This window comes from Peromyscus californicus, unplaced genomic scaffold (genome assembly GCF_007827085.1).
Source record: "Peromyscus californicus insignis strain IS unplaced genomic scaffold, ASM782708v3 Scaffold_2__1_contigs__length_46816999, whole genome shotgun sequence".
Classification (NCBI taxonomy): Eukaryota; Metazoa; Chordata; class Mammalia; order Rodentia; family Cricetidae; genus Peromyscus; species Peromyscus californicus.
This window is the reverse complement of record NW_026294540.1, coordinates 45,288,030-45,304,207: the sequence shown is the minus strand read 5'-3', so window position 1 is coordinate 45,304,207 and position 16,178 is coordinate 45,288,030. Positions and strand designations below refer to the sequence as shown.

General features: G+C 52.1%; 1 protein-coding gene across 4 annotated transcripts in view; it reads right to left on the bottom strand.

Moving 5' to 3' along the window:
• Window positions 1-1,371: 1,371 nt before the first annotated feature.
• Window positions 1,372-16,178, bottom strand: part of Arhgef18 (Rho/Rac guanine nucleotide exchange factor 18) — a 106,200-nt gene continuing 91,393 nt past the window's right edge. For all 4 annotated transcript variants that reach the window (XM_052754632.1, XM_052754635.1, XM_052754636.1 and 1 more), the window contains 12 exons: window positions 15,437-15,513; window positions 12,312-12,490; window positions 11,237-11,325; window positions 9,132-9,317; window positions 6,967-7,104; window positions 6,500-6,630; window positions 5,856-5,912; window positions 5,716-5,763; window positions 5,137-5,607; window positions 3,972-4,305; window positions 2,982-3,107; window positions 1,372-2,901 (listed from right to left, as the gene is read on the bottom strand). In XM_052754632.1, the coding sequence (XP_052610592.1) occupies window positions 2,735-2,901; window positions 2,982-3,107; window positions 3,972-4,305; window positions 5,137-5,607; window positions 5,716-5,763; window positions 5,856-5,912; window positions 6,500-6,630; window positions 6,967-7,104; window positions 9,132-9,317; window positions 11,237-11,325; window positions 12,312-12,490; window positions 15,437-15,513 (2,003 nt within the window). In that variant the 3' untranslated portion in view covers window positions 1,372-2,734. The remainder of the gene's footprint in view (window positions 2,902-2,981; window positions 3,108-3,971; window positions 4,306-5,136; window positions 5,608-5,715; window positions 5,764-5,855; window positions 5,913-6,499; window positions 6,631-6,966; window positions 7,105-9,131; window positions 9,318-11,236; window positions 11,326-12,311; window positions 12,491-15,436; window positions 15,514-16,178) is intronic.

The following is a 16,178-nucleotide window of genomic DNA, read 5'->3' as shown; positions in this document are numbered from 1 at the left end:
GGTTTTACAAAGAAGATAGGTATTTGTGAACCACTGGGATGCTGGGACCACTTGGGGTAGTGGGGTACAAGAGGAGCCCCAACAGAGCACTCCAGCCTCTCACTTGTGGAGCATCTGTGCAGGGTTCATGGGTGGCCAGGATCGGGCTCCTGTCCTTGTTGTGGTCCCACCTGCCCTAGCTCTCAAGGGCATCATGTTGGCGTCCTGGTATCTGTTCCCCACCTTAAGCCTGAGCCCATGCCCACAGAGCAGAGCCTCAACTAGTCAGGGTACCAGGAAGACAGAAGCTGAGCCTGAGGTCCAAACTGGGGTGGGAAGGCCTTGGACATTTAACCACATGTGGTACAGACAGGGAACATGAGGCCAGACACTTCCAGAAAAGGCTCAGCTGAGCTGTCCAGTGGTTCTAGATGGGGATGGAACTAAGATCTCACATTTACTAGCCAAGCCCATCACCACTGAGCTCCAGCCCCAACCGTTGCTTATTTATTCTGTGCTTGAGACAAGGCTGCATGTGAGCCAGGCTGCCCTGAATTTACTATGTAGTCAAGGATGCTTGAAATTTATTTTCTTTGAGACAGGGTCTCACTACGTAGCCTTGGCTGGCCTCATACTCAGAGGTGTGCCTGCCTCCACCTCCCGAGTGCTGGCATTAAAGATGTGTGCCACCATAGCCAACTAAACCTTACGTTTCATGAAAAGACTTACTTGTGTATGTGCCCGAGTCTATGTATGTGCACCATATGCATGCCTGGTGCCATGGAGGAAAGAGGTTGGATCCCCTGGAACCAGAGTTGCAGATGGTTTGGAGCTACCACGGGAACTAAATCCAGGTCCTGTCTACGAGCAGCCAGTGCTCTTCAACACTGAACCGTCTCTCCAGCTCCAAGTGCTTAAACATGAAGTGTATGTGTGAATACAGGTGTGTGTGGAGAGGGCAGAGGACCACCTCAGGCTCCAGCAGCCTGTCTGCTGCTGTGTACATTAGGCTAGCTGGCCAATGCATTCCCAGGGATTTCTCGTCTCTGCTTCCCATCCTAGAAGTGTTGGCATTACAGAGGATGCTTCTGTATCGGACTTTTGACCTGGGTTCAGGCCCTCACATTTGCATTTCCCACAGCCCCACCTCACACTTCTGATCCTTTACACCCACCTCCTGAGTGCTGAGATTACAAGTGTGCACCACCATGCTAAACTGGTGACTCCAGGGCTTCATGAATGCAAGGTGAGCACTCTACCAACCGAACCACACCCATTGTCCACAGCATCCACTCGCCCTTCCACATGCATGTTCCCCGTCACCAAAATCCTAGCAGGAGACAGCTCCCTCTTCCCGTTCCCAACCCCAAAGACGGTTCGCTCCACCTGAGATCCTTTGGATACTTTTATTGCTAGAATCTGGTCATAAGTTCTAGGGTGATTCCAGAATACCGCATGGCCAGGATGCTCTGTTATCACTGTGAAAATAATCACGGGGTAGACAAAGATCACGGTCACAAATGACAAGGGATGCCACTCATTCTCAGAGTTGGGAATGCTGCCGGCTTACCAGCTTTCCGAACAAGGTCCACCAAGGAGGAACCTCGGCTGCTGGTGACGGATACACTGAGGACATTGCTCTACTGTGTGCAGGACACGGATGAGACACACCTGGCCACCGGGCAGATGTGATAAACCCGACCCAGGGCCACCTTCTAAGTCCAAAAAATCATGGTGTCAGGGGTGGGGTCCTGGAATGTTCTCTTCACCGAGTGGGAACTTAAAAACAGCTTTCCTAAAGTGCTCTGATACATCTCAGTACAAAAAAAGCACGAAACACTGATTAGCAACATGGCACGGATGAGGTCTGGTGGATGGATATACACTCTGGACACCACAGAGACGACAAGGGGCCCCCACACCACTCCTGGCTCTCTGAAGTCACTAGACACCACACTTTCAGGGTCACGACACCTCCGGTCACCTCCTGAGCCTATGGGTGCCCAGCCCTGGAAACAAGACCAGACCAGATCAGCCACTGACCAGACTCCTACCTTTCTGGCAGGACACGGAAAAGACCAGGGAAAACCTGCTCATTTCACAGGGATCAAACACTGTCTGTCTGGGATATGTGCTGCCCTGCTGAACCCAGGGTTCTGTGTCTCGGGCAGATGGGAGGACATGGTAGGTGCCCCTCCAGATTGATTTCTGAACCCAAAGACTCAGTCCATTGCTCCATGGGCTGCCCAGTTCATTTACTGGTCAAGGCTCTCTGTGGCCAGCATCAATTGCTGCTTTGGAGGAGGCGATTCACTGGACTCTGGATGATTCTAGTGCCTTCTGGTGCCTAATGACTCAGCTCAACCCAGAGATTTCTGGGGGTTATGGAACCTGCCCCTGGAGCCAGGGTCTTCTCAGACCCACCTGTGTTTGTCTCCTGGCTCCCCAGCTTGTGCTGTCTACCTCTGGGTTAAAACAGCTCTGTGGTTTAGCTGGAGTTCGACCTTCAATTTAAAAGAACTTTGTTTACATGTACATATATAAAAAGTGGAAGAGGCTACCCAGACTTTACCACTAATTCTACAGAGAGCTGTGAGACCCAAGACACCAACAGGGCAACCTCAGGTGAGCAAGTGCCTGGGTGTGCTCAGGCAGGGGAAGGGGACGGCCAGACAGTAACAGTCACCCGTGGGATCCCCAGAGACATAAAGGGTTATCAGGACAGAAAGGGGTCTGCTTTGGGGCAGTGGTCCCCTCAGAAGAAGATGACATCTTCCTTGCCAACTTCGTCCTTGGCTGTGAGTGGTGTGGTTGGCAGTGAGGGGCCTGGGGATGCAGGTGGCAGGGACGTGCTTCCGGACTTGAAGAAGGCCTCAGGGGGCGTGGTAGCTGGGGCTGGACTTGGGGCTGGAAAGCAGGGGTCTGGAAGAGAGATGGGGCGCACTGGTGTCATAAGCTGCCACAATCAGTGGGTGGCCTCAATGCCCAGTGGCCAGGCTCACCTGGGGCAGGTGCAGATCCATGGGTGGCAGGCAGGATGGGACTCAGTGACCGGCGGTTTCGTGACGAATTCTCATCCTTGCTTATGAACTTGTTGAGAAGCAGCTGCTGCTTCAGGTCGAAGGATGCTGGAAGAGGGAAGGTGCTTGAGCTGGACTCGGCCATCTGGGTGGGAAGTAGGCCTCCCCTACCTGGTACTTCCCCATGGGCAGCCAAATAAGCACTTGAAAGGTGGCACAGAGTCACACAACGTTGGGATGGGAGAAGGGTGTGGCTTCCAAGCAAACATCCTTTTCCCATAATCATTAGGACATGGACTCCCATCCCACAATACACTCTGTGTCACCAGGGGATGGGGAATCTCTATGCGGAGGGGACAAAGACCCTGGGTACAGTCGCTAGTGCCTGTCCTGTGCCCCAGCTGTGAGCTTCTAAGTAAAAGGGCATGATAATTAATTATGTCAACAACACAACCTGGGACAAAGGTCTCAGTGAAGGACTGTATACGTCAGGGTGACCGGTGGCATGTCTGTGGAGGATTGTCTTGTTTGCCTTAATCAGCATGAATGACCCAGCCCGAAAGTGGGCTCCACCATTCCTTAGACTTGGGCCCTGATCTGGATGAGAATGAGAAAGCTGGCTGGGCACTAGTCAAACCGCATTTATTTCCCCATGCTCTTGACTGTGGACGTGAGCCGCTGTCTCACGCTCTTGCCGCCTTGAGTCCTCACAACGATGGGCCGAAACCTGGACTGTGAGCTAAAACAAACCATTTCTCTAAGTTGCCTTTTGTCGGGGTGTTTTGTCACAGCACCGAAATGCAATTGGGCAATGGACAGCCGCTTCTTTGCCATGCTGCTTGCCCACGCTGGAGCTGGGCTGGCTGGCTCCCTGTCTGAGGTCTGTCGTTTCCATTCTGCTGCTTCTCTGGGTGCTCCAGGGTCCCTGAGCTCGGGTGTGTGTGTGTGTGTGTGTGTGTGTGCGCCACTCACCTGAGCTCTCCCAGCGCTGGGAACCCCTGCTCTTGCTGCTCTTGTCTTTGCTGCCCTTGGTGGAGGCGGCCAGCTTGGTGGGGATCTGCTGCTGCACGGCTGTCTGCCTCTGAATCTGGTTGGTGGCACTGAGCAGCTGGATGGGCACATCGCTCTTGGCTGGCCGGCTCTCTGCAGGGACACTGTCCCAGCGGGCCACCTCAGGTCGCTCTATGTACTCAGGCCCCGTGCCAGGCAGCAGCATGCTCCCTTGGGTCCCTGGTGCTTTGGCTAGGACCAAGCGCCCCTCGGGTCCATCCCCATTGAAACTGGGAGGGTGGCTTGTGGGCTGCACCTGAGTAACAGAAGACACAGCACATCACTGCCGAGCCTGCTGGTGGCTGTTAACCCAACAGAAGGCTTCCCAGCCCTTCGGCGTCTCTGGCCTGGGGCGGGGGCATGGGGGACGGGAACCAAACCCAGCTGGTAAGTGCTCGGAGATGAATGGGTGTTGCCCCCCCAGCTCTGGGTCCAGTTCACCGCTGGGAAGGTGCAGTCTGCATTCTGTGAGCACTGCTTGAGTCTAAAGTGCTTCTGGTGATTTATAACTCATCAAACACACCAGTCTGTGTACATCCACTGTCACATTGAGCCATATACATGCCTCACACACAAATATGGCCACACAATTTATGTCTGGATTACTCACAGAAACTTTAATTTAGAGACAGGGTCTCTCTATGTAGCCCTGGCTATCCTAGAACTCTACGTAGACCAGGTGACCAGGTTGGCCTGGAACTCATAGAGATACACCTGCCTCCTGAGTGCTGGGGTTAAAGGCATGTGCTTCTTTTAACAGTGGCCTTGTACTTGCTGTGTAGCCAAGGATGATCTAATCCTCCTGCCTCCACCCCTTGAATGCTAGGACGACAGGCCTGTGCCACTACACTTTTTCTTTTTTTTCAAAACAAGGTTTCCCTGTGTAGCTCTGGCTGGCCTCGAACTCAGAGATCCTCTTGCCTCTGCCTCCCCAGTGCTGGGATTAAAGGTGTGTGCCACCACCATCCAGCTTTTTTTTTTTTAAATGTACTGCTGGGGTTGGAACCAGGGGCTTTGTGCACGCTAGACAAGCACTAAACCAAGCCCCATTTCCGGCTCAGCAGGTTGGCCACACAGGCCGGCTCACCTCGGCCAGCACCTCTGGGGGCAGTGCCCCCGGTGCAGTGTTCTGTTTCTTGAATCTGCGCAGCAGCTCCAGGCGCTCACGTTCACGGTCCACTGCACGCTGGGCCTCGCGCAGACGCTCCAGGTCATGTTGGTAGGCCTGGCGCTGCCGCTCCAGCTCCGTACGCTCCTCGTCCAGCCGCTGGCGCAGCTGGCGCGCCTCGCCCTCTCGCTCCTGCAGGCGCGCGCCTGCCAGCTCCAGTTCCTGCTGCTGGCGTGCCCGTTCCCGCTCCCAGCGCTGCTGCTCCTGGCGCAGCTGGCTCTGCAGCTTTTCCACGCCCGCCCGCTCCTCACGCTGCTTCTCGAAGTTGCGCTGCCGCTCTTGCTCGAGGAGCAGGTTCCCACGTGTTGATTGCAGCCGGAACTGCTTCTCGCGCTCCTGGATGGCCACTCGCTGCATCTCCACATAGCTGTCCTGTTGGGCGATGACTGCCTGGGAACAGGGAGAAGGGTGGGGCTGATGAATATCATGCCCTTGGCTAGACCCAGCCAACCAGCAAGAGGCGGCAGCAGCCAGTCCCCTCCCTGATGCTGCAGGTACCTGGAGACTAAGAAGCAGCTGCGACAGTGTCTGGACCCGGTGGACCAGCTGCAGAGAGAAAGTCAAATTGGTCTACCTGATGACAGTACACGGGGCATGTGGGCATGCCGTCCCTGGGGGAGATGGATCAGGGGCGGTACCTCTGACTCCAGGACAGTGGGCAGACATGAGCTACTCTCTGTGCTAGGCATCTCCACCTGTGAAGAAGAGGATGATAGTATCAAATGGGACTGACCTAAACCACCACAGCTCACTGTGAGAGGAGACATGCTCTTGGCATGGGAAAAAGAAAGGACGCAGGGCTGGGCTGTGATTGTGGAGGTACAAGTCCTATGGCCATCTAATGTACGCCAATCCGGGAGTCTGGAAAATGAAGGTGTGGGGAAGTCTGGGAGGTGGGTGGGTGACCGATGTCCAGCTCTGGAGTAGGGTGGGCTTGGAAGTGAAGCTTATGTGGCTATGCCAGACATAGGGTCCAGCTGTATGCTAGAGGCAGGTGGCCTTAGCCTCTGGAGACCTCAGCAACAATGGGCAGGTGCTGGGTGTGCAGAGTCGAAGGGGAAGAGCCAGTGAAAGCCAGGAGTGTGGGCAGCTGTTACGACACTCTGGATAGCCTGTGGTACCAATGTGGGGTTCAAGGCCACTCTGTTGTGCCCATTCTCTCCTCTGCCTCCCTCCCAAGTCACTGCCTGCCATTACAGGGGTCTGCAAGATTAATTTTGAAGGCTGTCATGTTAGTGGCGGTTATGTTGACTTGGACTATCAGTTACCAGAAGTCACTTACCGCTTGTGGCGATTCCTCACAGCCACTGGGGGTGTTGCCGTCACAGGATTTGGAATCTGAGCTGCTAGCAGGCCCCTGCAAGTCTTGGGGCCTGAGGTCATTGTTGCACATTTTCTTTTTAAAGCTGCCACCTAGAGACCCCAAATTGATCACAAGAGGATGCTATAAACCCCACAGGGTCTGGGATCCTCTCCCCTCCTCTTCGCCCAGACCCTACCATGTAATGAATACAGGGTAGGGTGCTCCTGGAGGCCTGCTGCAGAGCCCTGGTGTTGTAGTACAGAGCCCACAACACCCAGAGCGCTGAGGACTGTTTTCAGGAGTTACACCCCTAATGCTGGAGAAGTAGCTCGGCTGTTAAAGGCCCAGGCTCACAACCAAAAACTCAAGAAATCACACCGTAGAGGACACTGACACTCAGGAGCTTCCCGAGGCATAGCCTTGGAGGCAGGTGGTGACATACTTACTCTTGCTGGGGCTGCCCACACTGTCATAGCCCCCGAAGGTCTCAGCCCTCCGAGGTAGGCCTGCAGACACACCTCCCTCTTCCACTTGGCCACTGGTGCTGCCCAGCCGCCGGCAGATCAGGCTCTGGATGCCCTCAACTGTGAGGAAGAGGTGGGGGACATGAGTTGACAGGCGGTGGGGGTTATGCCAGGGGCTGCAGGGAACCCAGACCTGAGTCAGGACAAGCATGGCAGCGAGTGCTGGGATGACAGGTATACACTATTACCTTGGCTTTGACAGTCCTGGGGATAGAACCCAGTTCTAGGCAAGCACTCTAACAATGGTGCCCCATCCTGAGCCATCATCCTCGGGGGCAGCCATTGGGTTTGAAAATAACCCATCTTGGAGGCAGGCTCCATAAGATTCAGGAAGTTCTGAAGGGAGGTATGTTAAGACTCAGGAAGTCAACAATGCACAAATCTCAGGAAGTCCCTGAAACTTACCAGAAGTTATATATACAGAAAGGACTGCGAGGGAAAAGAGACTCTCCAACCTGTTCAGCCAACTTCGCCTGCAAGTCGTGAAGAGAGCTCCCGGGTCCCAGTTTTCATGAACTGTCACCTAGGCTGGGGTGGCTTTCAGTGCAGCAGCTGCCTTTAAGTTGTAAGTAATCCCTCACAATCCCTCACCCCTGCTCGTAAGTGACCCCACAAACTCACTGGCTCACCAAGTTGGACTGGTGTCATTGTTACTTTGCTCTGTCATCAGTTCCCTATCTGGGGTGAAGATGTGTGTGTTCATGTCTCCTCAAAAAAGTAAAAGTGTGACTTTTCTCTCCAGCTCGTCAGGGTGCCTGCTGCAATCCAGGCCCCAAGCCAGACCTAGGGATGTGATGTACCAGTCCCTACCTAGGTCCAGAAGCAGACACAATGTTAGATGAGAGCTGGACAGGAGGGCTGCCCACGGGGGTAAGGGTAGTCTACAAACCCTTCAATGACCCTCTGCCATTCAAAGTCTCTAGCCAGGTCAAGAGGCGGGGAGAACATTCCCAACCCATGTTGTGAGTGTCACTGGAGGCTGAGAACAATGGCCGGCCTCAGAAGGCAGAGGTGGATGGGTAGTGCAGATGCGGCTGGAGGGAGCAAAACACCCATTGGGTCTTTGCTAAGCTGTGCAGGCAAGGGGTTGAGTGGTCTGACTTGCTGATGGAAGAGAGCCACTACACACTGGCTGCCCACCCTGCTGGACAGCATGGGGTCCTGGTGGCTGCAATGGTGCTGTTAGGAGCTCCTGTATCACTGGTTAAATCCTGTGTTCCCCTTACTGGGTCTAACCTTGAGACTGGAAGAGGGGTCTCTGCATGGTCTGGATAGAATGTGTGTGGAGACAGTGGGTTATATGTACCCAGTGGTTTACACCATGGCTGTTAATGCCTGGCAGCCTGCTAGAGCTAGAGGTGGGGTTCTGGCCCAAGTTTGGGGTGCGTTTCTGGACTCCAGAAGTCCCTCAAAGTGGCTCAAAGAGTATATGAATTTTCCTGAGGATATTACTGGGGGCCATCCCAGGAAAGGAGGATCTGTATCAGGTAACTTTATTATGAAAATTTAGATTATATTTTTACTTATTTATTATGTGCACACATATGACACAACACACATGCCAACTTGATGAGTTGTCCTTCTATCACGTGGATCTCTAGGATTGAACTCAGGCTGTCTACATGGAGGTTAGCACCCTTACCTGCTGGCCATTTCTTAGGCCAAGCTTTATGTTTTCCCCCTAAAGACAAGTCTTTCAAACTCATTATGGAGCTAAGGATGACCTTGAACTTTTGGTCCCCCTGCCTCAGTCTCCCAAGTGCTGGGATGCCAGGGCTTCACATACACTGCGCAAGGACTCTACCAACAGAGCCACAGCCCTAACCCTGAGTCAACTTGAGACCTCTGGGGTTGACCAGGTCACCCAGGGAGTGTTTGTTGACTGGCAGAGAAAGTGCTTAAAGGAGTTAGTTAGGCGTAGCTTAATTGTAGCGCTCTCGCACATGCCGGGTTCCCTGGATCACAGAAAAGCAACATGACCGTGGTCCTGGGTAAGGTCTGCCACGTGGAGTCCTGGGCCTGGTTTTGGTCCCCTGTGCAGCCCACCCTACAATATCATAACATACCACAGGGGATGGCTGACTTACTCTCGCTCATGGCTGATCTGAGAATCTGCTCCCCGCGTAGGGTCTCAGAGGGGTCCCCGCCTCCTCGGAAGAGGCCTCGGCACTGGGGTGACTCGTCCAGCCCGCTCAGCTCAGCCATCTCCAGGTAGATCTGCTGCTTCTCCAGGAGGCTCTGGGCGATCAGCTGGTCTTTCAGGCTCAGTCGCTCTATAGAGGACCCAGAGGTGGCAGTCAGCCCGAGACCTGCCCTTGGAGCCAGGCTCAAAGGTGCACCCCTATCCTCCCTTCAACATATGAGCTTCATAGTGTGGTCCTGTCCTCTGACCCCTCCTCTCATCCCCGCCGTGAACACCAAAATGGCCACTAAGTGCAGACAGGCAGGAGACAGAGAGCCTTGAAGGATAATATATTTTTTTTTTAATTAAAAAATTTCATTACATCTATTTATTTGTGTATATGTGTGGGCAAACGTGTGGAGGTCAGAGGACAACTTACAGGAGTTGATTCTCTTCATTCTGTGGAATCTGGGCTTGAGCTTGGGTCATTATGCTTGGCAGCCAAGTGTCTACCCACTAAACCATCCTGCCAGTCCAGGTTTTTTTTTTAAAGATTTATTTGCTGGACATGGTGGTGCATGCCTTTAATCCCAGAACTTGGGAGGCAGAGTCAGGAGGATATCTGATCTACATAGTGAGTTCCAGGACAGCCAGGACTAGAGAGAGAAAGACCCTGTCTCAAAAAAACCCCCCACATTTATTTGTGTATATGAGTGTATATGAATGTATTTGGGTGTGACATCTGTGTGCATGCATGGAGGCCGGAAGATGACATCAGGTGTCCTTCTCTATCACTCTGCCCATTCATCTGAGGCAGAATCTCTCCTTAAAACTGGGGCTCTGTTTCTCAGCTATGCTGTAAGCCAGCAAATCCTGGCAATCCTCCTGTCTCTGCACTTCTCAGACCTGGGGTTACAGGTGTGCACAGGACATCTGGATGGTTATTGGGGGCTGGGTCTGAACTCTGGCCCACACGGTGGTGCAGCAAGTGTTCGTAACTGCTGGACCATCTTTCCAGGCCCTGGTTTGTTTTGTTTGTTTACTTTTTGAGACAGGATTTTACTCTTCCCCAGGCTGCAGATCCCCCTGCCTTGGCCTCCCAAGTACACGGATTATAGGTGTAAGCTACAGCTAGCTTAAAAACTTAAAAAAAAAAATTTAATTCTTAAATTTCTGTGAGAAAACTGAGGTTGTTTTAAACACTTATTTCCTTATTGGTGTGTCACATGGCAAGCGTGCCGTGCACGGGAGGTCAGGCGACAGCTTGCACTTGGTCCTCTTTCTAACGTCAGCTCCAGGGACTGAAATGGGCTTGTCGGGCTTGGTGGCCAGCTATCGCTACCTGCTGAGCCATCCTGTCAGCCTAGAAAATAGGGTTGTCATCAACTAATTCATTCTTGCTTTTGAGACGCCGTCTTGCTGTATATTCTTAGTTCACCTGGTAAGAGCTGTACGAAGCAGGCTGGCCTTGAATTCCCATCAATCCTCTCACCTCAGCCTCGAAGTTTATAAGTCTTGGGGCTAGTGAGATGGCTCAGTGTTTAAGAACGTTTGTGGTTCTTGCAGAGGCCCCAGATTTGATTCCTAGCATCCACAGGGTGGCTCACAACTGCCTGTAACTCCCTCTTCTGGCCTCTGCATGCATTTGCGTGCATGTAGTGCACAGACATACATGCAAAATGCCCACTGCCCATATATGTAAAACTAAAAACAACTAAAAACCCTGTTTTTTTGAGACTGGGTTTCTCTGTGTAGCCCTGGCTATCCCAGAACTCACTTTGTTGACCAGGCTGGCCTTGAACTCAGAAATCCCACTGCCTTTGCCTCCTGAGTGTGCCACCATGCCCAGCTCCATTTACTTATTTTTATTGTAATGCTTTATTTTTAATCATTCATTCATTCATTCATTCATTCATTCATTCATTCATTCATCTATTATTTATTCCCTGGCCCTGAATTGAACTCTTGAAAGAGGTGATAGTGTGCATTCAACCCCGATGAAGTGGCATAAACTTGACGTGGGTCCACGGGTTACAAGAGGGACCTGCCCACAATGCTGACCCCTCCTACCTTGAAAGTCCCGGAGTCTCATGGTGCGGGCTTCAGTCATCTTCCTCTCCTCAGTCTCGCTGAAAGGGCCCTCCTCCTCATCAGGACAGCTGCAGGGAAAGGGGACAGCTACCATCAGTGTCTCGTGGGCTAGCTGTCCTGACGTCAGCACAGGCTGGTGAGATGGCTGGGGGAATAATGGAGCCCCAGATCTACAAGAGACCCTGTCTCAGCAGACTAGGCCGAGTGACAGAGGACATCCGACACCCTCTTGTGGCTTCAGTGCCTGAGTTCAGTCCCCAGGACTCATATAATAGGAGAACTGACCCCAAGGCGTCCTCTGACCTTCACACGACGCCACGGCTCCCATTCTCTCCAATAAAGAAACGTAATTATGAAAGGATTACTGAGCCAGGGCCTGTGTTAGCTGTGAAAGGCTCTTCCACCGACCTACATCCCCTCCCGCACCACTGAGTTTTGTTGTTGTTTATTTTTCATGACAAGGTTTCTCTGTATAGCCCTGGCTGTCCTGGAACTCCCTCTGTAGACCAGGCTAGCCTAGAACTCAGAGATCCACCTGCTTCTGTCTCCTGAGTGCTGGTACTAAAGGTGTGTACCATCACTGCTGTTTGTTTTTTAAACAAACAAACAAAAAACAACCAACAAGGCATCATGCATCCCAGGCTAGACCTGAATGTACTCTGGCCAAGGATGACCTTGAATTTCTGATCCTCCTGCCTCTACTACATCAAGTGCTGGGATTACAAGCATGCACCATCCCAACCAGTTTATATGGTGCTGGGGTTACAGGCATGCACCATCCCAACCAGTTTATATGGTGCTGGGGTTACAGGCATGCACCATCCCAACCAGTTTATATGGTGCTGGGGTTACAGGCATGCACCATCACAACCAGTTTATATGGTGCTGGGGTTACAGGCATGCACCATCCCAATTAGTTTATATGGTGCTGGGGTTACAGGCATGCACCATCCCAACCAGTTTATATGGTGCTGGGGTTACAGGCATGCACCATCCCAACCAGTTTATATGGTGCTGGGGTTACAGGCATGCACTTATCACAAGCTGGGCTCACCTCTCCACGGCTCGGCGGATGTGGGCCATCCAGGTGTTCCTGTCTTCTTTGGAACTGGTATAGATCTCATACATCTCTGGCCCTTGCTTGGAGGCACTGATCAGAAACATGGCCTTCTCCTCGTTGGCCACCTCTCTCACAATGAGCTTTTGCAGAGAGATGACGGGTGGCTTTGAGTCCTGCATGGGGGCAGGCGACGGAAACTTAACTGTTGTCCTGCTATGTCCAAACAACCGTGGACCCTGCCCCCACTCCCAGGGTATGTATGCATTCGTGTGGAAGGCAGATGGTCATCTCGGCTGTTGTTCCTCAGGTTCACCAAGCAGGCTAGGCAGGTGGCCAGTGAGCCTCAGGGGCCTGCCTCCCCAGCGCGGGATACAAGTGTGTGCCACCACACCCTACTTTGTCATGTGGGTTCTGGGGAGTGAATTGCCATGCCAGCACAAAGCAGAAACGGTTTACTAATTGGAGACTATTTAACTGATATCTTAGTATTCTTTTTAATGCTTTAGGGGGCCTTGACTCACTGTGAAACCCTGCTGGCCTCAGTTTACAGCGATCCTACCTTAGCTTCCCAAGAATTGGGATTTCAGGTATACACCACCATGCCCAGCAAAGGGCATATCTCTTCTTTGTTATTAATATTTTAACATTTTGTGTGTGTGTGTGTGTGTGTGTGAGAGAGAGAGAGAGAGAGAGAGAGAGAGAGAGAGAGAGAGAGAGAGAGAGAGAGCGCGAGCGAGCACATGCCCGTGTGTGCACATGCATGCATGGTGTATCTGTGGAGATCAGAGGACAACTTGTGGGAGTTGGTTCTCTCTTTCTACCATGTGGGTTCTGGGTATTGAACTCGGGTCATCAAGCATCTTTACCAATGGAGCCACCTGCTGGCCCGAAAAGGCCCATCTCAAGTAGTGTTGTGAGTTAAATTGTCCAGACCCTCTTATAATTCATATACTGAGGTTCTAAGCCCAAGTAGGGTGTGTGTAGAGTGATGGTGTGTAGAGACAGGGCCTTTAAAGATATAATCATGTTAAACAAGATTTGTCTTTCTAGTGGTCCAACCCAATATAATTGGTATCCTTATAGGATTGTAAGACTGGGTGAGGTGGGGAGTCCCAGGCCTATCACCCTAACACTTGAGACTTGGAGGTAGGAAGTTCAGAAGTTCAAGGCTGGCCTCAGCTAAACAGTGAGTTCCAGGCCAACCTGGGCGATATGAGGCCCTGAATTTACAAACCCTGAGATGACAAGTGTGTGCGATTAAGCCCAGCTTGGAAGATTTTTCTTTTTGAGTGTGCGCTTTTCTGCGTGAGAACTCCTGAGCGTGTTAACATTGGGTGACTGTGGTTGCCTCGCCCCTGCATTTCTGCATTTATGTCTCGCCTGTGACACAGGATCTGGGATGCACAGTGATCCATCTGGAGAATTCATAAAGGGGGAAGGAGGACAAGAATGATGGTTTCTGCGTGTTTCCTAAAAGCTTTGGGTGCAACTGGTTCAAGTCCATCAATGCCCCCAAGTCTCCTGATAGTGGGGTGGGGCACACAGCCATCACAGTGACATCTACGTCTTGTGAGACAGAGGGGTGCTGGGCCAAAGGGGGACAGCTGTTGTGACAAAACAGTCTGACCCAGTTTACAGGAAGATGGGACAGGGTGACAAGGGACGGGGAATTCCTGAGGTGCTGTTAGACCCACAGACCCTTCCACCTCTAGGGCTCCCTCTCTGCCTCTGGCCGTGGCCGCATCTCCATCCCTGCAGATCCTGCTGTCCTTCACTCTGATTACAGGACAATCTGCATCAGGAGGGCTCAGGATCCTCTTCCATTTTCACATCGGTCCTGAGCTAACACTTGGCACTGAAAACACAGGTGTTTTGGGGTCCTACACCACATTCCTTCCCTCTGGGCCACCTTTCCTCACTCCCCTTACCCATCTCTCTCATTTTTCTGATGCCCACCCCCTGGAGAGCATGGTCACTCGACAGGCTTACTCAGGGACTGAGCAGCTGACAGTCATGATGTGGAACCTATGGGTCTTGCGTCCTTTGTCTTTGTCTATGTAAATGGTGAAAATCCCAATTGGGGGTTTTATTAGTGTGCCATGTAAACTCAGTTTAGATCCCTTCCTTCTGCTCCCTGCCCCCATCCCCTTCTCCACAGACCTCCAGAGAAGAGGCCTCTTGCCATTTGCTAGACCAGTATGTTCAACATCCATACACCAGGGTAAGGTTCTTTTGGCCAGACCCCGGGGCCCGTGAGTACCCAGGGATGTTGGGCAGCTAGGAAGACTGAGGATTTTTGGATAATGAGCGAGGAGCTAATCAGGCAGCAGCCCTTCTCTCTTCCCCAAGTCTCATCGCTATAGGCCAGCACTCCTGTATAGAGAATGTGTGTGTGAATCTGTAACGGCTCCTTGGGCACTCCGGGAAGGAAGTGCTTATCCCTGGACCAGACACTGCTCAAGTTAGGCCTGCCTGCAGCCCTCTCCATCTCCATCCTCAGAGCAGATTCTGGCATTCCAGCTGTTACGGGAAGAGACAGGCACCTGTCTCTGAGTCAGTAAAGACTCCCTGGGTGCCACTCCAGGAAAATGACAGATGCCATTCTCATTTCCCCAATTAGGTTCTCATGCCTCAAGTAGATGCGCCTCTCCTCACTCCTCTCACCTTCTCGGAGTAGCGTATTCCTACCCCGGAATTCTGTCTCTTCTCTCTGCCACCCAGAGATCAGAGACACCTTCTGTGAACCTGTTTCTCTCCTCTCATACCTACAAAGAATGGTCCCCATTCTGCCTTGTGAGCTGTAACTGTTTAGAGCCCTTCCATGCTGCCATCTGCTTATGGCATTACTAATTTTTTAATAAACTTCTCACCCAAGGACAACTGACCTCAGTGTCCCCCTGAGGCCCTCCCACCTTTCAATGAGAGCCACACCAGGGAACAAGACAGGTTCTCATTCTCTCCTCATTCTATCCCGTCTGGAAGGACGTGAGACGGGGTGACTCTCAGTATATTTTCCTATCTGTGTTTCCTCCCCATGTCTTGTCTTGGACATCCCCCTCCATGGGCCCACCACCACATGGTCCCAGCAAGCAGGACCCGTGAAGACGTTAGACACATACCACAGAAGCAAAGACGTACTTCTGATCCTTTTCTTGCAGCAGCAAAAGCACGTCAGTCAACAGGACAGCGAGGACATCTGCAGAGACCAGCACATAGGGGAGTGTCTCAGAGGTCACATGCACAGAAGGGCTCACGAGGGCTTAAGCACCACGATGCCTCAGCCTCTTTTTTTTAAAAAAAAGATTTATTTGTTTTTATGTGCATTGGTGTTTTGCCTGCATGTATGTCTGTGTGAGGGTGTCAAGTCCCCTGAACTGGAGTTACAGACAGTTGTGAGCTGCCATGTGGGTGCTAGGAATTGAACCTGGATCCTCCAGAAGAGCAGCCAGTGCTCTTAACCCCTGAGCCATCTCTCCAGCCCCTGCTTCAGCCTCTCGTTCCTAGAAGTTCCCATTCTAACTCACCCCTTTCCACAAAGTCCCTGAGTTTTGAGATTCAGTGTCAATGAATGCCAGAGGCACTCCCACTCAGAATGTCAGAACTCAAGCTAGAGCTCCCACGTGCCATTCAGTTCTTTCAGTACTCTTTTTTTCTTTTTGGTTTCTCTGTGTAGCCCTGGCTGTCCTGGAACTCACTCTGTAGACCAGACTGGCTTTGACCTCAGAGATCCGCCTGCCTCTGCCTTAAAGGTGTGTACCACCACTGCCTGGCTTAAGGATTTATTTTTAAATATGTGTGTGCGTGTGCGTGCGCGCGTGTCTCTGTGTGGTTTTGTGCATGTGTGTGCAAGTGCTCTCAGTG